Source organism: Saccostrea echinata, unplaced genomic scaffold, assembly GCF_033153115.1.
Source record: "Saccostrea echinata isolate AGI-Se365-2 ecotype Australia unplaced genomic scaffold, CSIRO_AGI_Sech_v1 ptg000042l, whole genome shotgun sequence".
NCBI classification, from domain to species: domain Eukaryota; kingdom Metazoa; phylum Mollusca; class Bivalvia; order Ostreida; family Ostreidae; genus Saccostrea; species Saccostrea echinata.
In genome coordinates this window covers 4,215,024-4,240,364 of record NW_026889791.1, presented here as the reverse complement: position 1 = coordinate 4,240,364, position 25,341 = coordinate 4,215,024, and the positions used below count along the sequence as shown (strand labels likewise).

The 25,341-nt window shown below is 35.0% G+C and overlaps 1 protein-coding gene across 1 annotated transcript; it reads left to right on the top strand.

Annotated features, from left to right (window-relative positions):
* Nucleotides 1-10,574: 10,574 nt before the first annotated feature.
* Nucleotides 10,575-23,568, top strand: LOC133201087 (solute carrier family 23 member 2-like). The gene is made up of 11 exons (XM_061336886.1): nucleotides 10,575-10,712; nucleotides 12,718-12,875; nucleotides 13,237-13,337; nucleotides 16,604-16,656; nucleotides 16,813-16,994; nucleotides 19,020-19,140; nucleotides 19,376-19,532; nucleotides 19,683-19,936; nucleotides 20,219-20,492; nucleotides 21,109-21,204; nucleotides 23,185-23,568. Exons 1-11 carry the CDS (start codon nucleotides 10,602-10,604, stop codon nucleotides 23,427-23,429), a joined length of 1,752 nt encoding a protein of 583 aa, XP_061192870.1. The 5' UTR covers nucleotides 10,575-10,601; the 3' UTR covers nucleotides 23,430-23,568.
* The last annotated feature ends 1,773 nt before the right edge of the window (nucleotides 23,569-25,341 follow it).

Below are 25,341 nucleotides of genomic sequence, written 5' to 3'. Positions count from 1 at the left end.
ATAGAGAATTTTATTTCTTCGTCATTTTTTTTTTTAAATCAAGTAGACCGTATTAAGTTTTCCTTCCTCATATATTTAAGTATTGAGGAAGGACAACACTCTAAGTACATCGATTTGTAATTTTTCCACTTGATTGTTAATACCAGCTGTATGGGGATAATACTGTGCTGTTCTAGACTCCCGCGGTCGAAGTTGGTATTTTTTAAGGGACAAGATAGCAGTGTTATAAACAGTCAGTAAAAACAACAACAGATTTATATATAGAAGTCATAAGTTCAACACTGTTCGTTAAGAGACTTGACTTCCTTTGTTTGTAGAAAAATAATTTCATGTTTGTTGACAGTTTTTTTTAAAGCCCTACTGTCTTCAATCAGTTTTTCCCCAATATTTTGTGCTTAAAAATTGTTCTTTTGTCTGTCTGGAATAAAACAGTTCGGTTTGAAACATATATATGTATACTGTTGAATTATTAAAATTCGTGGGACCATTTTTCGTGGATTGCTTAAATTTTGCAGGTTTGAGGGGGCGTAATTTCGTTATTCTCTTATACCTACAAAAGGAAATATGACTTTGTAACCATAGTTAATGAATTCGGGGAGGATGTTATTTCGTAGATGAGAGGTATCCACGAAAATTGAGTCACTATGAAATCAAATGACTCCACAGTATATACATGTATATCTTCACAGTTTTCTTTTAATAAATTCAGTAAGTAAGAAGTAAGACACATAGTATCGATTTTGAAAGGGGGCAGCCAGAAAAAAATTACAACTTACAATAACATGTATGTACCTGAAGAAAACTTTGACAAGCAAAATACATATACATGTAAACAGAATATACCATTTTATGCATGGGACATGAAAAATCAAATCACCTTTGCAACTGAGTTGAATTGAAACCGTGTGTTTGTTTTGTTCAAGATCTATTCAAAACCGTAAAAAATATGGGTCCTATATCAATTACTGTGATGGACGAACATAAAATTCAGTCATAGATTACGTAAAAGTTTGGCATGAAATTGAGTTAGCCTTGTGTGTGGAAGGTCGAGAATTCGATTCATGGCCGGGTCAAACGACGTTCATCATTCATTAAGGATTTTCAAACTCCAATCTCCAATCTCACTATAAGACCCATCAAACACTAGACTTTCATGTTTTGAAAAGTCAAATTTAAGGGTCTTTCTGGGGAGTCCTGAAAGAGGGGACCCCGTATACATATCATTTCATAGACAAAGAGGCCTGGACACAGTTGCATTGTCGTTTTTGTATACAATTTTAAATTTCTATTTTTATTCAAAAACTAACTTTAGTTTTATGAATTGAACTTACTTTAAATTTTTTAAAATTCATTGACAAAAACATTCTTCATAACATCACGTCAAACACCTGTTTGTAAACAGGACACAAGCTCTGTTATTGTTAATGTTTACGTCTTACTGGGTGTGTTCAATTTGTTTACTCAGCCCACATCACTGAGCACAGACTGACAATATACTAGTGAGTTTGTTTTGCATTCTTACCTTTCTATTCTGAATTTCCTGGTTTATAATTTTAATATCTTTTCCTTAATACGCAACAAATTTTTCCACTTTTCTTATATTAAGGATAAAATTACTTCATAAAAGTGTGACAATAAAACGCGTCCCGAAATTCATAGTTTTAATAGATTCCAGATAAAAGAAGTTTCTATAAACAAGCTTTTATAAAATTTTCGTGTGAAATGCTCAAGCAACATATTATACTGAAAATTTTTGAAAATATTAACTTCAAATCTGTGTCCAGGCCCCTTTATCCATAGAATAGATTTACGGTATACTGGATATTTCATCTTTATTTTTTTTCAATATGAGTGAAAATCTTCTTACTGCTGCGCGTCACATCTTTATAAGAAAATTTGGAAGGAAGGGGCTTTTCGTTTTCCCCGCTTTTCTTTCAATAAAACTTTTAAAAACGACAACAGTAAATTTGAAATAAAAATATACATACTCAGTGCACATACATGCTTTAATATATTGTTGACAAGCATTCTGAGAGTATTGCATCAGCAATACTAGTCCCCTACCGGCAAGTGTAATCTGTAGGGCTGGGACGATACAACTTTTTCTATATCGATACGTATCCCGATATTTGAGCCACGATACGATATGTATCACGATATGTTTAATTGGTTATAAATTCTTTTTTTATATTGAAATGAACAAAACATTTCTTCACAAATAAGAATAATTTATTCAAAGAAGTTGCATATCTGTTGTAAAACTTAATTATTTTGCACAAGTGGTCTTAATTATTATGTATTTCATATTTATATTTATATTAAGCATATTTATTTTATATATTAAACCCAAAATGTTAAGTAAACAAAGAAAAACATAAGTCAGAATTTTTTGGGCGATATGTCGATATTTCTTCATACGTATCGATATGCGTATCATCCTCACATTGAATCGATATTATCGATATCTCGATATATCGTCCCAGCCCTAGTAATCTGGCTCCCGTTAAAAATTGAAAATGCCATAATTCCGTCAAAAATCATTGAAGCGGAACGAAATGCAAACTTGATCTATAACTAATCATGGTAAAGTCACATACCAAAAATTAGCTCAATATCTGCAAGCGTTTAGAAAAAAATAGCGGAAAACCATTAAAAATTGAAAAGGTCGTAATTCCGTCAAATATCAATGAAGCGGAACGAAATGCAAACTTGATCTGTAACTCATCAAGATACATCCACATACCAAAATCGGCTCAATATCTGCAAGCGTTTAGGAAAAAAAGTGCGGAAAACCAAGTGGGACAGACTGACAGACAGACAGAGGGACACACAGACAGACAGACAGACAGACGGACGGACAGACTCAGAGGAAACCTATAGTCCCCTCCGGTTTTACTGGTAGGGGACTAATAAAACCATGAGATTTACAGTTTACTTCATTTGGACACTCTCTCACTGTTCCAAGGATTTTGCGCCTCAGTGGGGGGAAATTTCACTTCTTCCCGTTATTTGCCGATTTTTAATATTATTCTGTCATCATTGATTTTTATAAATATTCTGTCATCATTGAAACAAGTTATGTTTTTAAAGAATTGCTGTCTGCCATATGCCATGAAAATTTTTATTGAAAAATCTCATGAAAAATCAATATGCTACTTATATAATTTAAAAGAAAGTTAATATTTTTAAAATTGACCTACCTTATCAGAAGAGTCCCTCGGCAATCCTTTTCTTAAAAATCGTCTTAATTGTCATCGATGTACATGTATAATACTTTATGGGTGTTGACTGCGCAGTAATCTATCGTAAACTAATCGAATGACACGAATAAGTTTGAGTTGTGAGTTTTAAATTACCGGATACCACAACAGTGAATATGCTAATATTTATCAGTCTTCAGAGATCTACTACTTTGCACACGTTTTAAATAAAAATTGAGGAAAGAACCCGGAAGCTTATTACTAATGAAATAGAAAAAAACAGGTTGTAAATTTTTATCTTACTTTCATATACGGTAAAATTACATAAAACATAAACGTCTTCCGTCCAGCATATTTTCTGATTAAAAAAAAATTGATACCGGTATTTGTCTCTATACGAAGAGTTAATGAATAAATTTTATCAAGGAGGTTGGATCCTGCTAACAAAAGTTTTCAGAATTTCTGCAAGTATATTTTTAGTATCAACACACATACTTAAATTAAAATCCAAGCCGAAGATAAGAGCAAATATGCTTATTTTGGTGCTATGGCGCATTTAATATAAACTTTTGTTTAAGTACTGTAAATACTTCGAAATAGAAAAAAGTGATAATGTTCTTCTAAAAAAAAAACTTCCTCCACAAAACATAGTTCCTAACTTCATGCTCTTTGTATGAAAATTAATCGTGGGTTTTTAATTGAATATAGTTGAATCCAAATTTGTTGTAAGAACTAAAATATGATGCAGAGTTTTAGAAGTAGAGCTCCAGAAAAATCAGCTGAAAGGCTCAGGATCGAACCTCACTACCTTGGGGTATATAAGAATATCAGTGACCCTAGTCTATTTTTATGTTCCTTTGTTACTGTTTCCCGTAGTGACCAGACCAAGGCGGCTGAGCTAGAGTTTTTGATGAAGTCAGACAAAAACTAGAGGTACTGTGAGCACTGAGCTCACAAAATGATACCCCTCCCCCTCTCCCATATGAGTATAATGGCAAAGGCGACTTTTTGCTAGGGAAACTCCAAATAACTGTCCAGTCAGAACATAAAATAGGGGGTGCACAATCGCACTCTGTAATAAAGATTCTGTGAACGTCTCATTTAATTTTATTTAGTTGAATAGGAGGCGTTGCGGATAAGAGATGGGTACACCCAATATCATAATAGAATGGCCAGTGTCCGTGCTTTGCTATGGAAAACCCCAAATATTTGTCTGATTAGAACATAAATAGGAGTTGCATAATGGGACTACGTAAAAAAGAATATGTGAAAGTCTCGCTAAATTTCATTTAGTGGTATAGAAGGACTTGCAGATAAGAGATGGGTACACCCAAATGTTATATAAAGAATGGTTGTGCCCATGTTTTGCTAGGGTAAACCCTAAATAACTGTCTGATTAAAGCGTAAAATAGGAAATGGTCACAATGGGACTATACTATGAAGATTCTGTGAGAGGCTCATAAAATTCAGTGGTATAGGAGGAGTTGCGGATAAGAGATGGGTACTCCCAAGTGTTACGAACGTACGGACGGCTAGACGTACAGACGGAAGGACAGATGGACGGAAAGACAAAACCCCCATCACAATATAACCCCTCCCCCACTTTTCAAGCGGGGGTATAACAACATCAGCATTGAAAATGAAAAATCTTATCTACTTTTATTCTAATAAAGACGATCAATAGGCTTCAGGGGGTTATAAGAGTCAAAGCACAGGCCATTAGATCGCTTTAAAAAATTTAGGTGTAAAAAAAAAATCTTTTTTATACACCCCAATTTTTTAAAGTCGGATTTAAGCGATCGAAAGGCCTGTGAGTCAAGGAAAAAACTAAACTTAGGTATCATATACATGTACACCTGACTATCTGAAGTTAAACATCCAAAAAATATGGACGATATGCCTTTCATGAGGGAAGGATAAAACAAAAGGAATGCCACAGTCCAGTTGTAATTTTTGCTATTACTATTTTTGGGTGCCTACCTCACCTATTTTTGGGTGTCTATCATTACCGCTACATTTTCAAATTTGTCATTACCGCTACAAAAAAGGTTACATTACCGCTACATTTTAAAGTATACATTTCCTCTACATTGCCTCTTCCGATGCATGTACAGATTGATTTAAAGTACAACATATACATATACATCCATAAGACATGTTTCCCCTGATCACCAAGGGGAGGTGAAAGTAAGACTTTGAGCAAAACGTTTTTGGTTTTTGTTTTCAATTTTTATTTAAAATTATTTTATTTAATATAAAATAATTTTTTTTAATATAACATTTTAGAAAGTGTTAAAACCGAGCATTGTTCATGGATAAAACACACAGCCTTTAAATAATTGATATAGCTTTGAAGGCCATCTGACGTACTGTTGTCTGGAAATCTCTAATATGAAATATAATGGGTAGAACTTATACAATGTATTCCGTGCCATTGCTAGCTGATTCGATATGTAGCGATAATGAGTTGTAATCGGCAATAGTCTTTTTGATAAAATGTAGCGGTAATGATCACCCAAAATTTCGAAGAAAAGTAGCGGTAATGAGTTGAAATTTTTTAATGTTGACCTCCCCTATTTTTGCTATCTTTATGATTAATACAGTACATTTTGCTTATTTTAAAATACCAACGCATGTTTAAAGTAACATAAATGCTAGCATTAAGAGAAATCCAATTATTTACAAACAAGCATCGGGTACAGAAAATAATTTTTATGAATGACTCAAGGCCTTTCATTTTCTATTTTCATATTGGTACCGTAGGGAATCTATCTGAACCAAAAAACTCCTAAAATCCTGAGAAATTAAACCCCATGTTTTGTAAGTCCATGAGTACAACAAGATTTCTCCAAAGAATTCACTTACTTTATTTGTATTGTGGATAACTATCATATATGAGGAGCCGTTTTGGTATTTATTGCTATTAAGTGATATCACCTATTCATTAATCAAACAAGTGATATCACTTGTTCAAATTGAATAGGTGATATCACATATTCGAATGATTGATATCACCTTTTCAAATGGATGATACACCTACTCGAAATAAACAGGTAATATGACCTAATATTCGAATAGGTGATATCACCCATCAGAAATGGACAAGTGATATCACCAGTTTGAATAGTGATATCTCATATTCGAATGGGTGATATCAGTTATTCGTTTTGAATTAGTAATATGACCTTTTCAAATGAGTGATATTACCTTTTTGCATTTCTTACAACATCAAATGATGAATGATCCCTCCTTTAAGACAATCTTGCTTAAAACAAGGCAAAGGAGGACATTTTAAAAGGTTAACTAGCCAAGAAGTTATTAGTCCCCTACCGGTGAAACCGGAGGGGACTATAGGTTTCCTCTGAGTCTGTCCGTCCGTCTGTCTGTCTGTCTGTCCGTCTGTCTGTCTGTCCCTCTGTCTGTCTGTCAGTCTGTCCCACTTGGTTTTCCGCACTTTTTTCCTAAACGCTTGCAGATATTGAGCTGATTTTTGGTATGTGAGTGTATCTTGATGAGTTACAGATCAACTTTGCATTTCGTTCCGCTTCATTGATTTTTGACGGAATTACGGCCTTTTCAATTTTTACGGGTTTTCCGCAATTTTCTTCTAAACGCTTGTAGATATTGAGCTGATTTTTGGTATGTGGCTTTACCTTGATTAGTTACAGATCAAGTTTGCATTTCGTCCCGCTTCATTAATTTTTGACGGAATTATGGCATTTTCAATTCTTAACGGGAACGGAACCAGATTACACTTGCCGGTAGGGGACTAGTATTGCTAATGCAATACTCTCAGAATGCTTGTTACTTTTTCTATTACATGTATTTACATAAATATACACACGTATCAAATTGAGCATAAAGTGTTCGGGTAAGCATGTGGCAAATGGGCTCTTAATGTAAGTACTAGTATATCATAAAATTAGTAACAGTCTGAAATTAACGAATTCAACGAGGCATAAATCTATAATCCGAAATCTTTTGCAAATCTACCGGAAACCACCATTCATATTCCAAAAGTTAATTTTGCTGTCGCTAAAAGAATTCCAGGAACTAGGTTTTTGAAGAAAAAACGTAGTTTTTCACCCCCAAATTGCTCTCTCCCCCAGGATGAAATGAAAAACGTTTTGGACATCTGCAGAATACATTGTACCACTAATTTTATTCCAACAGATGCATTAAGAGGATCTGAGGAAGAAGATAGTGTGGCGAACGAACGACAAGGATAGCAACAATATATCTCAACTTTTTAAAAGAAAGTGTAGATTACCCCCCCCCCCCCCAAAAGGAGTTCCCAAGAAAGTTTGGGTATATTGTTATCACGGTCTGTCCGTCCGTTCATCAGTGGAATGTATTTTTTCTTGGAATCATTTTACATTTTAAACGGTACCCAATTCATGACTGATGGGCCCTAATAGATGTGCAATAAGGTTTTAGAGTTTTCAGGTTATTCTGAGCCCTAAATGAGGGTTGAAAAACGAAGTTTTTCTATTTAAATTTTTTCCCAAGACTCGACTTAAAATTTTACAGTAGACAAATCATCTTTTGAAATATGATTGGTTGTGTCCTGTAAATGTGCAATAAGATTTCAGAATTTTCGTTTTCAATTCGGAGGCCAATTGAAGGCCGAAACCTACGCTTTTCGAGAAGAAAAATGGTTTCAAGAACTCCTTTTACATTCTAGACAGTAGCCATATCCTCTTTTGGAATATGATTGTGGTCCCTGCAAAAGGTTTCAAATTTTCATTTTCATCCAGGTGACCTTTGGGGGCTTCATTAACTAAATACTCTAATTTCAGAACTGGTTATGAATTTATAATAAGAAATACTAATATGAGGACCGTGGGTCATATGCTCACTTGAGCATTGCATGCTCCATTTGATACATATTTAATATGTCAAACTCAGTAAAACACACTTAAAACAAAGTTTTAATTGGATTTTCGATGTAAATGTAATTCATTATACTGGTATCTAATACAATGTAAGTTCAATAAAACATGGAACAAAAATTACGCCGCTGTAAGCTTGAATTCATTATAAGTTTGGAAACATATTGTATTACTTTCTTTTTTCAAAATTTCTTCTCTGGTACTGTTTTGTCAGCGAGTGTTCTCGGAAACTACTCGTCCGATTGAGATGAAACCTTTTTTAGGATTAAAACGCATGTTGTGTAGATGTACAGAACGGTTATTTTGGGTGCACTTGCGTGCACGTGCATGTGAGGGGTTAAATGACTTAATCAATTGAAAAAGCTTTAACCTTCCTATTTTTGATGATATGCTTTGAACCTTATCATATAAAAATATATTAGTGGTGTAGACAAGATGAAGTGGTTGAAGTAGCGAGAAAGCACGCGCAAGCACGTGTGCTTCGCTCTGATTGGCTAGCACAAAAAATATCTATTACCTTCTTGTTTTTTGACGAAATACTTTGAAATTTAAAATATAGCCATACATAAGGATCGAGGTCCTACATTATGATATATATGCATGAAAAGCTCGCATGCAGTGTGCTGCAATTTGATTGGCTTAAACTTTAAATTGCTGTAACTTTCTTAGTTTTGAACAAAACAGGGTGAACTTCAGAATATAGATACTATGTATAATAGGTTCATACACTGTACTACTATCAAAATTGAATGCAAGAACATGCATGAACGTGTGCTGAATTTTGATTGGCTATACTTGTATGGCTGTATCTCTCATAGTTGTAAATGAAAATGTTTGAGATTTCTTATATGTAGTCTTTTTACGAGGAAGACATGTGAAATATCTAGAAAACATGGCCATGCGCGTGCTCTGAAATCTGATTGGTTAATACTCAAAGGACTATACCGGCGTTGTTTTTCGATTAAATAATTCTTAAATTTAAGAATTGCCTACTTTAATGAAACTTGTAAGGAATGGGGCCCATAAGGGAGTTGGGGAGTGTTTGAGGAACATCTGTAACGGTTCCCGTTACAATTAGCACTAATTTTACTGTATTATTGCCTCTTAGCTCGTTACCCAGATACAAAGGAGAATACATTTAGAGCTAAACACTTATGTACACTTACTTATAACTGTTTAAGCCTAAATATCAATTTCTGAAAACCATTTTTTTTTTACTAGAAATCTTCCCATTATTAAAATCTCCGACAAACATTAGAAAATATGAAATAGCTTTGTTCCAGTCGGAAGCGTGTATAATTCCTTCAGGAAGCTTCTTCTATCAAACTTGAAAAATTGTAAGTTGTATGTGTCTCCAAAATGTTAACATTGAAGGTAATGGGAACTATTCGATGCTCTATAAAACAGGAAGGCTCGATGGGAGATCAGAAATCACTAACACGCCTTACTCAAATATTTTGTCTCTGTCACAGATATTTGAAGACATAAATGATTTAGGTGCAAAATTTTATTACCATACCCTTTGTTTTTACAGAAAGCAAAAAGGGGGCCCTTAGCAATGATTTATATGACAAACATCTCTTTTGTATAGGCAATAAAAACCCCTGGCATTATTCACCCATATTATCTATACCAGGTTGTTCTTTTTTTTTCTCTCGAGTACTCGGGCTTTAGAAATCTGAAATACTCCTATAATACATGGGTTTTATGACTAGTATTTGTGTCATTTCTATTCAAAATCAGTCAAAAAATATGTACCAATACATGCAACAAACATTTTAATTGATTGTATTATTTATCCTTAACTTTTCTTCTTTTAAAGAGGTAAAAATAAAATGTTACAAGATCGATTGCAAGTTTTAACCTAGAATGTCCTTTATGCTTAAGATAAAAGAGCTGTACATATTCTCCTAGACTTCTTTCGCATCTCGAAAAGGATGGGATCAACTCGTGGTTTGGTCATTAGGCTTAACATTTTACCCCTTTGCTCTTGTTGTTGTTTTAAAATTTATATGAGTAGCTCAGGATGCGACAGTTTTAAGCTTTGATTCGATAAGATTAAGAGAAGCGATTTTTTGTTGAATACGAGAGAACAGTTAGGATTATTAGGCCCTGAGATAAGAGAAGTCTTATTTGAAGATTAAAGTCCGGGAACTTTTTAATATTTACTCTCTCTCTCTCCCGTCCTCTCTCTCTCTTCCTTCCTCCCCCCTTCTTTCTTTATGAACAAGCCACTAGATGTAAAATCTTGGACAGTATGATAGGTACTCTTTGCATATATTGTAAATAACTTTGTTTGTACCAATTTAACAAGATAAAACCCCTGTCAGGGCAATCGCATAGGTAAAAAAAAAAAAAAAAAAAAAAAAAAAAAAACGACGACCGTGTTTTCTCGTTTCTTTTGCGATTTTACACATCCGTGTTTTATCATACTGAATGACCTGATATCACCAATACTGAATAACATACGTTAGGAAAAGTCAAGTAGGCACCCCAGTATACAGAGGTCATGAGAGAGGGGCAGGATAAACCGCAGGAGGCAGAGGCTAATAGGGGAGGGATAGTTTACGGGGTGGAAGATATCCCCTCCCCCCACCTTTGCTTTCTGTTCGCTCTTCAAGTGAGTAACCAAAGTATTTATCTTTTTAAAACCTACGTCTATTATGCAATCTTATCGCTGAAGGAATTTCCATTCATTTTACCAAAATCCAATCTTGTTGAAATAAGCATTTTTTTCTTTCCATTTATTAGTCACACAATCAGTGATACTGGAGGGACTAGACTTTTGATCAGTCTTTCTATCAATCTCTCCCTCATTTTACAATTTTAAAGGGCAAGCTTTGAGAATTTGATAAAAGTGATTAAGAGTAAGTACTAAGGGTAAAGTCAGGATTTTTTTAAAACGGAATTGGGATGGGGGAGGAGGATAATAATGTTATGGGATATAATTTTAGATATTTTTGGGAAAAGGGGGAGGGGTATTGTTACCAAAACCGTATATTTTACTTCATACATATGATTTTCCTTAAGATTTAAAAAAAGATTCCTCTGTCTAAGGTTCTTAAGTCATTTGCAGAGCAAATTGCTATGCAAATTTCATAACAATAATAAAAAAAAAATTGAGAGGGGGTTTTACACTCCCTGTCCACCCACCCACCCCTTACCAAGGATCTAGTCTTAATCACACGGGTTGTTATATACAGGGGCTGCAGAGTTTGAGTTTCGTGCGACATCGGCCCTTTCCCTTTCTTGTTGATTGATAATCTACAATTTCTGAGGGTCTTTAGAATACATAGTTTTAGAAGGAGAAAGAAATTCTATTGTTTATTGTATGCTATCTGCCTAGTACTGCGCATAATATGTATTCTTCGGGGAAATAAAATCAAATTATCTGCTTTTCTGTAACCACTGCACTGATGCTTGTAGGGTCACTTCAGCAAAACCCTTAGATCCGTAATTGTTGACACGGAAAAAAGACATTAATTTAACTATTCTCATAATTTGCATATCCCATGTTTGGTGAAGATTTTCTGTATAATTTTAAAGCAGATCAAGTACATGTAGATGTTTCCAACAGAAGTCTTTTATTGGATTAAGCGAGCTCTACTCTACCTAGGAAGTACGCTGTCTATACCGTTCAATCGGACTGAACTTCTCTGTTCTCGCTATAAAGCAAGACATACTCTACCTAGGAAGTACGCAGTTCATTCGGACTGGAACTTCTCTGTTATCGCTATCAAGCAAGCCATACTCTGTTTAGGAAGAACTTTGTCTATACCATTCATTCGAACTGAACTTATCTGTTCTCGTTATGCCCTACTCTGCCTAGGATTGATTGATTATTGTTTCACTGATGTAGAGAAGTCACCCTATACCGGTGAAGGGCTTCAAATTTTGACGTGTACTCGGCATCAGGGTCATTGAGAAGTGAGGAATCTTTTTCGTGCCAACGCCTGTCGTGAAATGGGGCCTCGGTTTTTAAGGACTCACAACTTTCACTTCAAAGTGCCGAGAGGTTGGCAACGGAACAGTTGCCACCTATTTTATTTCATCTTTGGTCAGTCGCGGCCGAGGTTTGAATCGACTACTTCCCGATCACGGAGCGAGCGCTCTAACGACTGAGCTACCGTTATGGTATCTTCCTAGGAAGTACGCTGTCTAGGTACCATTTATTCTGACTGAACGTCTCTGTTTTTACAGCAAGCCCTACTCTGTCTAGGAAGTACGCTGTCTACACCATTTATTCTGACTGAACTTCTCTGTTCTTACAGAAAGCCCAACTTTGTCTAGGAAGTACGCTGTCTACACCATTTATTCTGACTGAACTTCTCTGTTCTTACAGAAAGCCCAACTCTGTCTAGGAAGTACGCTGTCTACACCATTTATTCTGACTGAACTTCTCTGTTCTTACAGCAAGCCCTACTCTGTCTAGGAAGTACGCTGTCTACACCATTTATTCTGACTGAACTTCTCTGTTCTTACAGCAAGCCCTACTTTGTCTAGGAAATACGCTGTCTATACTAATAATTCGAACTGAACTTCTCTGTTCTCGTTATACATGTAGCAAGCCCTACTCTGCCTAGGATTGGTTGATTGATTATTGTTGAACTTCTCTGTTCTTACAGCAAGCCCTACTTTGTCTAGGAAGTACGCTGTCCATACCGTTCATTCTGACTGAACTTCTCTGTTCCCGAGACAATGCTGACGCCCGAGCCCAGCTTCTCTGTATCACGATGTTTATGTGTGGAGTGGCCACCATACTACAAACTACAACTGGTATAAGGTGAGATGTACACTAGAATAACATGAACTGTAAACTATAAGATTCTTGGCGTAATCTTCAACACAAGAACTGATTAAAAATGTAGTGAAAGAGTGCACGGTAATATCTATAGTGTATTATAATGTATTTTCATGAATAAACTTATAAAATTACTCAGTATAAGATATACCGTATGCTTTCAAAAGGAGTTTTGACTAAGACCTGGATTGTTTTGTAAACCAGAATCTTAATCTCTGGATTATTGATAGTTGTTTCTTTACCAAAGTTGCAGATATGTTAATTACTGCTAAAGTTTTGTGACTTCTCTATAGATTTATCATCTCTCGGAAACAAGAATTAAATTGATATTCTTTTTTGGTAGACTCGGCATTATTCAGGGAGGATCTCATACTTTTATAGCACCAATCGTCGCCATGATGTCAATCCAGAAATTCAGATGTCCGGATGTCAGTGCTTTACAAGGTGAGTAATATTTTCGAAAATAGACGTTTCTGATACCATTTAGTGTTACAGCTTTTCTTTTTATGTGTTTCAGTGATTATAAATTCCAGGGTTCGACACTAACGGTGGACCGGCGGCCCGAGTCCACCAAAAAATTGCATATATGGCAAGAAATTGGTACTGTGTTTTGAGGTCATACTTTTGTACCCTAGGGTACATCCCCTATTTATCCTTTAGCAATAAGGTTACAAAAAGGTTACAGTATAAACGCAGGTTGTTACCATTGTAAATAAATGAAATTAAAATAACAAACTGTTTGAAGATGTAGATTGTGTTCTTTTTTTAAATATTGAAAATATGTTTCACAATATTGCTGAAAACTCCTGACTAATTGATTTGTTTCTGTTGACTGGTTAAACTTATACTTTATTAGTCTGACGAGACTGGGTACATAAGTTGGTTTCAAGCCTTTTGCAATGAATTCATTCATTAATTCAAACATTTATAAAGGTCCACCAGAATTTGAGAAGGTCCACCAATATTTTTTGACTAGTGGACCTGCGGTCCACCAAGGTAAAAAAGTTAGTGTCGAACCCTGAATTCTATATAAAACGAGACCGTTCTATATAAATGATCTTAGACTTTTATTATGCACATAATATGCCAAACTTGCCTCGAAATATATCAAATTCAAAATAGTAATTTAAAATCATTATTCCCTGTTACAGACATACGCAATGTGCTTTTAAAATATTGATTAAAATGGGTTTACACAAAAATCATTTTGAGATTTTTTACTCAATGACACCCAACAAGGCAAGGTATATATCAATACCAACTTCAAGGGTTCCTGATAACAGATTTGCTTGTTTCTGTCCGAAAAAAATGGCTCAGTAGTTTTGAGAGCGTAATGTTCAATGTGTAACAGTGTTTTCATCATCATTCCAATGTTTGTTCAAAATTCTTAAGTTTTCAACAAAAAAATAAATTTAAAAAAAAAATGAATAACTGAATTAAATTAAAGTCCTTTTTTGAATTGTTTAATGTAATTTAATAGGAAAGTAAACTATTGAATGACCTCTTAAAAAATAAGAATGAAGTTGTCATTATTCATGAAAATGAAAACTTGATTTTCAATTTTTATCGTTAGTGAAAAATTGGCCATACCAATACCTCATTGGTACATACAAGTACTAGTATGTACACTTTATTTATAGTTCCGTGAAATGCAAGCAACGATAAACCTCTGAACTAAACTTTGTAGCTCACTTGAGCCAAAGGTTCAAGTTAGCTTTTTTGTTCGAAGAGTGTCCGGTGTCTGTCTGTCGTCTGTTTGTCGTCTGTTGCGTATCGTTTATTTGTGGTATGTGTCTGTAAATTTTTCACATTGTAAACATCTCCAAAACCAATTTCAATCATCCTTAACTGAGTGAAGGGCCTTCTTTCAAGGGGAGATAATTAAAAAATAGTGAAAATTTGGTAGCAACCTTCTCCAGAACTACTGGGCCAGAAAAAGACAAAACTTAAGTGATTGCTTCTTTAAACACTGTAGATTTCATGGTCCCCGGTATAAGGGTGGGGGCACAATAGGGGATCGAGTTGTATATACGAATATAAAGGAAAAATCTTCAAAATTTACTTTTCAAAAACAGGAGGGTCATGATTAGTGATTTTGATATACAAGCATCCTCAGGTAGATCAGATTCAGGTTTGTTCAAAACATGGCTCCTAGGGGTAGGGTTGCGTCACAAAAGGAAAAACATACAGTGTAGTAAATGGGAATAAATTGGGAAAACAATCTTTAAAAATCTTCTTCTAAAGAACAGCAGGCCCATGATTAGTAATATTAGAGAGACACAGTAACGCAAAAATGGGAATATTGGCAAAAAATAAAATTTTTGTATAGCCCATGGAAGTTTTGGAAAGGTTTCATACAATTACAGGTTTCGGAACCGTAAAAGTCTACTTTTATTGAGATTTGTTTTTTTGGCCCAAGAGGAAAATGTTGCTTCCCTCCTTCCTGTTCGCAACCGGCGTAAGGCACTGTTTTCCCTCTATAACATTACCAAGTTTACGGGGCAATGTTTTACAAATGAAATATGTATGTAAATGTTCATTATGATTTTTATGTTGCCCCATATTATGACATTACAAATACGAATCAAAATTGTTAGATGGCGTTTGAATGTTGAAAACATTTACAGGTAATTACAAAGGATATAGTGACAAAAATAAGAATTACGCCGACAACGGGAGATAACTCTTAAGAATGTGAAATTCGTATATTTTCGCTTTCGCTTGCTTTACACTGCAGTTGAGTTAATCAAAACTTAGGTATATTCATATTTTTTGATAAATCTTTTGATTTATGATACAAATATCATAAAAGAAACATATCATTTTGACTCTTTAAGTCTCTTTAATATGTAAGCAACCTTATATAGTGCAGATTCAATTTTATTCAAAACATGAATCCCGGGGATAGGGTTAGTGGGCCACAATAAGGGATCAAAGTTTTACATGTGAATATATTAGAAAAAATCTAGATATCACCTGATTATTGATATTAATTTGCAATCATCTTCAGGGTGCAGATTCAAGTTTGTTCATATCATGGCCCCCAGGAGTAGAATAGGGCCACAATAAGGGATCAAAGTTTTAAATGGGAATAGGGCCATATTTACTGTTATTGATATGCAAGCAAATCCAACAATTTTATGGGAATATAGAGGGAGAAAATATTTGAAAATCTTCAAGAATAGGAGGACCAAAATGATTCAGGTAAGTGTTGTGGTCCGTAGGCCTCTTGTTATTACAATGACACAGCATTTTCAGTGATACAATAAGAGAAGAAAGTTTGGCCATTCTGCAACAAAAAAGGGGGGTATTTAACATCCCCCCCCCCCCCCAGTTCTACGTGTCTTAAATTTGTGTACTTACCGGAAGGATATTGTCGTGTTGTAAATTTTGTATTTACTGCCACCCGGTAAATTTAAAATTTACAACATGACAACACATTGACGGATATTATATATTAACTACACATATATCAAAAGACTTTACTCAAAACATCAGTTAGATGCAGAAATTGTTTTTTGAATTCTAAGATGAGAATAAAGTATGCATTTACAAAATAGAAGTGGAATATTATATATATATATATATATATATATATATATATATATATATATATATATATATATATATATATATATATATATATATATATATATATATATATAATTTAAAGTTTATCCCACTCCCATCGATAATTTGCTTTTTTTCAGAAAACGCAACTGTAACTGATCGGGATGAGGTGTGGCAATTTCGTCTTCGTGAGGTAATTAAGGAATAAAGGATTCTCGTTATGCATTGAAGTTAAAACATGTTTATATACGCATTCATCTGTAAATCGATTCAATTGTATAAGATGATCAGAGAAAAAAATCGTAATGTTATTATTGTATATATCTATAATATAAGTCTGTTATTTCAGATACAAGGGAATTTAATGTTGGCCTCAGTAACCCAGGTTGTGTTGGGTTGTACCGGGTTGATGGGTTTTTTCCTTCGGTTCATTGGTCCCCTGACAATTGCTCCAACCATCTCCTTAATCGGTCTGTCTCTGACTGCAGTAGCTGCAGACTTCAACAAAATACACTGGGGTATTTCTATTCTGTAAGTGCCTCCTAATGATGAGCATTGAAGTGGTAACATTTTCCGTTTGAATGAAACGTTTTGAGCTTTATTTAACTTTGGTTGTTACAAAATGATTTACATAATAACAAAATGTTACATAATTCCTTAGAAAGGAGAAAACAATTTATTGTAGGGACGAGTGGGAGAGGAAACGCCACTCTGCACTGAAAGAGAGAGAGAGAGAGAGAGAGAGAGAGAGAGTCCTCGATTGTGGTAAAGAACATGAGCCTATTTGGTGTGTGATCTGCAGGAATAATGTATACGAAATATCTATAATTTTAAATGTACAAGATTTGGACGGCTGGCCACAGCTAGTTAAATACAATTATATTTGAAGTTTCAGTAGGTTAGAATGCTTTCGCTCTCGGTGCAACTGAACCAAAACTTATCTATTTTAGAAATAAAAAAAATATTTGAAAATGTAAATATAGATAAATATTGCTGTAACACTTGACGCAACTTTTCCTTCTTCAAAGAATTTACAACTGTTAAATTCTGACTGACATTGTTCTTTCTTTTCTCTGAAGCGTGAGTTTAGTAGCAGTAAAAGTATTTTAAAGACACCTTCAGAGATATTTATGGACACGCACCGGATACTTTGAATACGCTCTGGTGTTACAACTGAATTTCATTATTTGCACAGACACAAATGCAATACAGTGGATTTAATTTAAGGTCAAGATCTAGTAAATAAGTTTAGACTTTCTTCTTGGTGCTAGATTCATTATGACGTCATAATTGAATTAAACTTAATTTTTCCCGTACTTTACGGCTTCAATAGAATTATGTAGAAAATAAAGCACTTTCATGGAATTTAATTTGAAATCATGTCAAATATAACTCCGAAAACCTTATTCCGTTTAATATCATTTTAAAGTAGAGATCAAGAAGATATGAAAAACCGTTTTCTGAGAGACTGTAGGCAATATTGATACATTTCCTTTGTCTGAGATGGAAAAAAAACTCCCATATTTATACCAGACGTTCTTCATTTTTCATTGAAAATGGGCAGTTTATAATATGTTTTTCCGATGAGTTTACCCCAAATTATGTCCGGATACACCTTATTTTACCAAGCTATATTCGTAAAGGATAATTAAAAGAATGTGTATCTCAAATTTGTGAAATCTGTGAGCACCTTTCATTCACTAGATCTTGACCTTAAATTAGTATTACATACTACATTTTGTCAACAACCTTTATTTTTTAGCAAATATACATTTGTGCAAATTTTATTCGATGCTTTCTTTTCTCACACAGTCTTTTTATCAATTAAGCTATTCTTGCCCCCCCCCCCCTTCTTTTCAAATTACATTTAAGTTGGTACAAATAAATGTTATTTACGAGGATATACATGTATCTACAAAAGACGCTATTTAAGACACACTATTCTTTCAAATATTTAAAAAACAAAAGGTCCATGGGCCACAACGCTCACCTAAGTTAATATGGCCCTGCTGTATAAGCAGATTTTTTCTGTTATGTTTTCCAATGTAAAACTTTGATCCCTATTGTGAACCCACCCTACCACCATGTGTCATGGTTTAAACAAACTTGAATCTACACTCTCTGAGGATGCTTACCTATTCATATGACTAATCATGGTTTTGCTGTTCTGACAAGATGATTCTTAAAGATTTTTCCTGTAAATTCATAAGTAAAATTTTGATCCCTCATTGTGGCCCCACCCTACCCCCAGGGGTCAAGATTTCAATAAACTTGAATCTACACTATGTAAAGAAATTTTCACATAAGTTTCAGCTTTTCAGCCCAATGGTTCTTGAACAACCTTAAATACCCTTCACCCAAGGATGCTTTGTGGCAAGTTTGGTTGAAATTTGTCAAGTGGTTCTGGAGAAGGAGTCGAAAATGTGAAAAGTTTACAGACGGACGGACAGACGGTTGACGGACAAAATCATCAGAAGAGCTTAACTGAGCTTTCAGCTCAGGTGAGCCAAAAGCTTATTACCCTCATTGATTAGAATTTTGATCTATTTACGACAGGACACTAGTTGTTATGGTTGCCAGCAGTCTGTATTTGGGTGGATTCCAGATTCCGTTTCCGGCTTACTCAAGAGAAAAGAAATGTCACGTGACAAAATATCCGTTCTTTCAACTAATGCCTGTAAGTTCCACGATGAAGATAAAAAGAAAAAGAAATACACGTCCCATCGTTTCTTTTCTTTATTACCCCCCCCTCCCTTTGACACGATGAAATTGAAAATCAATTTCAATTCAAGATAAAATTAACGAGTAATTTAGGCTAAAATCAGCCACATTGTATTTGCAGTCTTTAACATCAATACACATTGGCTGATGATCACTTGATATTGTTAACATGTTTTGTAATCTTTTAAAAGGTTCTAATAAGCATCATTATTAGCTGGATTCTGTGCCACGTCCTGACCGTGACTGACGTTTTCCCCAACAACGTCACCTCGGTCAATTACTACGCAAGATCTGATGCCAGGCTTGACGTTTTAGACTCCATGCCCTGGTTCTATTTTCCATATCCATGTATGTAATAACTTTTGTAGTCACGATCATTATTTATTTTAAAATTTGTTCATGATTTTGGTCTTTGTGAAGTATACTCCAATGCACAAGTATGCATTAAATTAATGACAGTGGACTGTAAACTATAAAGTATACTATTTTTTTTCTCAGTTCAGTTTGGGATGCCCACTTTTTCGGCCGCTGGGTACGTGGGCATGCTTGCCGCCACTTTGTCGTCTGTGATAGAATCTATTGGCGATTACTTTGCGTGTGCCAGATTATCTGGGGCACAACCCCCACCAATTCACGCGCTCAATAGAGGAATTGCTACAGAGGGGTTCTCTAGCATTATTTCAGGGATGGTTGGCGCGGGACATGCAACTACCTCTTACTCCGGCAACATCGGGGCGATTGGCATCACAAAGGTAAAGAACCAAAGATTGGGTCTGTAGGATTGCCACTGGGATTTACAATTAACCATGATTACGTTGATGCGAGATTAATGGTAGTTTTTTTTTCTTCTCTTAAGTGTCTTTCATTCTGCATTCTCTGTCTCTGTACTGTAAAGTGGGCAGTTGCGTGGTCTCGTTCAGACAAACTTTCAGTATATACATGGAAAAAAAATTGTACATGTACAGTTTATCATTATTTATTCCTAAAAGGAGTGGTCAAGAATTATCATCAATTCTTCGTGTATATTATTGAAGGTTGCCAGTCGAAGAGTGTTCCAGGTGGCGGGCTTGATCTTGCTGGTATGTGGCATTATCGGTAAATTTGGTGCGGTCCTGACACTAATTCCGGATCCTATTATTGGTGGTAGTCTCACGGTGGTGTTTGGGATGGTGGCAGCCGTGGGAATATCTGTCCTGCAATTCACGGACCTGGGATCTACAAGAAATCTCACCATTGTAGCTGTGTCCATTATCTTGGGATTGATGGTTCCGCAGTGGCTACAGAGTAACCCTGGCGCCATTGATACCGGTAAGAATATTATACATGTGTATGTATACATGTATATGTAACGCTGGGATTACAGTATTTTAATATATTTATAATTTGCTATACATTCTGACTAGAAATGCATAACTTTGAATAGGCAGTAAAAATTCAAAAAAGTTTTTTGGGCTAATCCTTTTTAGATTTTGTGCAACATTTTTTAAAATAAATTTTAGTACAAAAAAAACAAAAAACAAAAAAAAAACAAAAAAACTCGTAGACATCCCGGAGGGGATGCGAGATTTGTTTCGGTTGAAGTGGAGCAGGCGCTTAAAATCAAGACCCCCATCCCCCTTCAACCTCTGTCAAATACAGCACTCAAGAATTCAGTGCGCCTAAAATTTCCATGGATCAGGTGAAATAGAAAAAAATATACGTAGTATTTATGCTGCAGGTCTGTAGCTCACTGGTCTAAAAGAATTTTAGACCAATGACCCACAAACTCGCAGATACTCAGGCCATGTCTAGTACAGGAATGTCCGAATCGCCGGGGGGGAGGGGGGGTCAGGAATTACTTTCGTTAACCTTAAACGAAATGGTGTTCTGACACTTGGAACGAATGAAAAAAATCAACCCAATTTATGGATTGTATAATTCACAGGGAACCGTGATTTAGACCAGGTTCTGGAGGTTCTCTTAGGTACTGCTATGTTTGTGGGAGGAATACTTGGATTTATACTGGACAACACAGTACCAGGTATGCTACATTATATTAAGACATCGGGTCTTCTACCATCTATACTACTTTATACGATTTTCCTCCTAAACAGCTAATTGCTGAAAATGTTAATATATCACAAATTCGTGACAACGCACCTTTTAGAACAATTGTATATCAACATTTTGCATTTAATTAACAAATAGTAGATTAAAAAGGGTGTAAAATTTTAAAGAAAATCTGTAAGGGCGCGAAACAAAGAAATCATTTACACGGATATTGACGATTTTCTACAAGAACCTGTTCCAAGAACTCTTGCATCTTCCCCAGTAGCCACTAGCCAGATCATCTTTTGGAATATGATTGGTGGTCTCATGTATACCGGTATATGTAAATCTCATTAGAATTTTCTCGTTCTATAGTATATACAATGTAATGGTTCCCAGCTTTTGTATTAAATACATGTACTAAGCACTTTCACCTGTTACTCTGCGTAATCAGACAACCAAATATGATATTGTAAATTTTGAACTAACTGGGTGGAGGCAAGCCCGTAGGAAACACTGTCAGTTGGGAGGGGGGCACAACCTAACAGAAATTCTTGGAAAAAAGTCTTTTTCTACAGTAAAATACATGTATATACTAGCAATTTATTGGGAGTTCTGCCCCAGTGCCTCCTCCCTCCCGGTTTCTACGGGCCTGGGAGGTAAATGCAAAATTTATAACATGATAGATACAAGCAGTTATTTTTGCAACATGATTCGAATGTTGTATTCGGTATTGGATTGGTTGGTTAGAGGTGATACTAACTCGAGTTTTTCACATTACTTCGTTAATTGTAACATCATTCTTTATCTATACGCTTTTCTGCAAACATCAGCCACTAGTCTACCACAAATTAACAGTCATAGGCATACATTGTATACATTTGCTGCAGTTTTACCAACTTGGGATAAGCTTTGTAGCAACCGCTAATGATAAAACGCCACTTAGTGATAGAAATATAAAGCGTTGCAATGCATTGCTTAAGGACATACGCAACGTACCTTACCTACTGATAATTTTTCAAGATATTCTTACTTTAAGATTATAGTGCCATCAGATGTTCATAGACAAAAAATCAGCATGGATTACCAGGGGTTTTGAAAAGATATCAATTAATTAAAATTCATGTATAATTCAAAGAAAAATATACAAAAATTACTAAACATATATTCTAGATGTTTTGTTTATCCAAACTTGTTTTAGAAGAATTGTACAACAGCATATATAGACATTAAAATGTAGCACACAGTTCCTTTAAAAATTGGAACTCTTCAACTCCAGGGGAAAAGACAATAAAGTTCAAACTACATTGCGTATGTCCTTAATGTCATAAATTATTGCATTATAGTTGACATTCTCAACCGCTAATGCTATATCGCCGCTTAATGAAAGAATTATATCATTAAGCAGTGTAGAATGTCAACTATTAATGCAATAATTTATGACATTAAACGTTGCAGTGCAACGCTTAATGATATTTCTATCATTAAGCGGCGTTTTATCATAAGCGGTTGCTACACATCGTTGGAAACCCACGGCCAACCTCGCATACGCTTATTGCAATATAAGCGTATGCGAGATTGGCCATGGGTTTCCGACGATGTTGCTACAAAAGCTTCCTGCAAAGTTTCCACTACGCGTCTGTATTTAACAAATAATAATCTTATCAGTTTGTTATTACATTTTGCATTATGACATTCTGCGTTGAGCTCGACTGAAAATGTAATAACGCAAAGTGTAATAATCCCGGTTTGTTATGTTTTGCGATGTTATTACGTTTCGCGTTGTAACAATGAAAGCTGAGATAAGGTTCTGAATACCCTGATAGAAACTGCAAGTGATCTTGCCTCTGCACACTTTGTTCCACCATGCAGAAAGCCGACAGAATATTCGTAATTTTTTTTTTAGATGTTTTTCAAAAAATTTCATATTGACCTGAAATGATGTAATTATAATTATACATATGTGTTCTAGGTACACCGGAAGAACGGGGACTAGTCAAATGGCGAGAGAACACATATTCCTCGGGGAGTGCACAAGAATTGACGCCAGTACAGTACGAATGGCCATACATCACAAAATATATAGGAAAACTAAAGTGTTGTTCATATTTCCCTGTATCTCCGAGCTTCAAAGAAATCCCTATCGTGTGCTGTGGCACCCGTGGCCAAATCACCGGTACAGAGGAAGAGATGGACCCTGAAAACACCAATCTTTGATTTGTAGTGTTGTAGAGAAAAAGAGTTGCATAATGATATTCTGTTGTTAAATGTTCTAAAGTTACAGATTTTGTTTAATTTACTTAAGGAGAAGATAGTGACCTGTTGTATGGGGTCCCGATAGGGCCATTTGCAAAAGTGTAGCGGCGCGTTAGGAATAACGCGCTAGCGCAAAGTGACAACGCGCTAGCGCGTTGTTCACAACACACTGTCATGCTAATACACAACACACCGTCACGTTAACGCAAATTTACAAAACCAGCCGTCGCGCTAACACATAACACGCCGTCACACTAACGCAACTTTACAAAATACGCCGTCGCGCTAACACAATACATTGTGTAAAGTTGTGTTAGCGTGACGGGATGTTTCGTGTTTGCGCGACGGCATGTTGTGTAAGGTTGCGTTAGCTTGACGGTGTGTTGTGTGTTAGCGCGACGATGTGTTGTGTAAAGTTGCGTTAGCGTGACGGCGTGTTGTAAACAACGCGCTAGCGCGTTGTCACTTTGCGATAGCGCGTTGTCACTTGCAGAAGTGTAACAGTGCGTTAGTGACAGCGCGCCGGCGCTTTGTGCATAACGCGCTAGCGCGTCGCTATTTTGAGCCAGAGCGTTGCGCTGGCGCGTTGTTACTAACGTGCTGTTACACTTTTGCATACTGCTGTCCATTCAGGTTCAATTTTATCAATAAAATATTGTTTACATTATATTAATTACTACATGTAATTGTATTGGCAAGAAATTATTTACGCGTGTGTGTGTGCATGTCTCGGTATGTTCTAGTTCCATCTTATGTTCATTAACAAATGAAATGGGGATATATAATAATATAAAAAATATATTATGTCATATTTTATCATGATGCTTGGCCTTATATATATATATATATATATATATATATATATATATATATATATATATATATATATATATATATATATATAATTTTACGTAGAGTATAATAATGTCAGGAATATGAACACCTGTGACGGTACATATTGTCGTCGGCGACAGTAAGTACCAGGGATGGGGTTATTTAAATTACAATTACTTTGACGTTTTCTTCAAATAAATTACAATTAAATTACAGGCTTTCTAAGACATGTAATTAATTAAATTACTATTACTTTGCAAAAGTAATTAATTAAATTACAAATTGCATTTTTAATTTTTCTGAAAATTTTTATAATCCTTTTCAATGAATATACAGAACATCATTTATTTGTATATAAGCCAGCCTCTGCACAAACAGTACAAGAAATAATAAGCTATAGGCATTGTATATCATTGTGGTTAAATAAGATTTATTTACAAAACATTAAAGAATCTCTTAAAGTACTATCCGAGATCAGTTTAATGCAGTTTCCACCATACAAAACCTACATGTACACAAATTGCATGGCTTTTGATATTTGATTAAAAGTGGGCATTTCAATAGAGTAAAATGAGTGGCAGCTGTAACCCCTCAAACTAAATATTTCCTTTGAAGGTAACCTGAACATCCTAAATTGCTATTTATGTTGAACAATTTTACTTCATAAATAATGCTTGTACAGATAGAAAATTCATTCATAAAAATCTGTTTACTAGATGTTAAAATAATTATCAAATTGAAAGTTTTTTTCCTCTTCTAAAGCTAGCGAAGCATTTTAAATTGAAATAATTATCTTTATGGCTTTGTCTTCTAAATCATGGAATGAATACGTCTTTAGAGGAGTTGATTTGTTTTGATTGCAATTTACAGCTGTGATCTGGAGGGCAATTATCTCTTCCCAACAAGCTTAAGAGAGAACTTAATTAATGACACACACCTTCTTTTTCTTTATTATTGATCAAACAACAAAGATTGAAATATAATTAATGTGTGTTTCATAGCTGAATAGACCTAAGAAGGGTGGTTCAAAATTCAGATT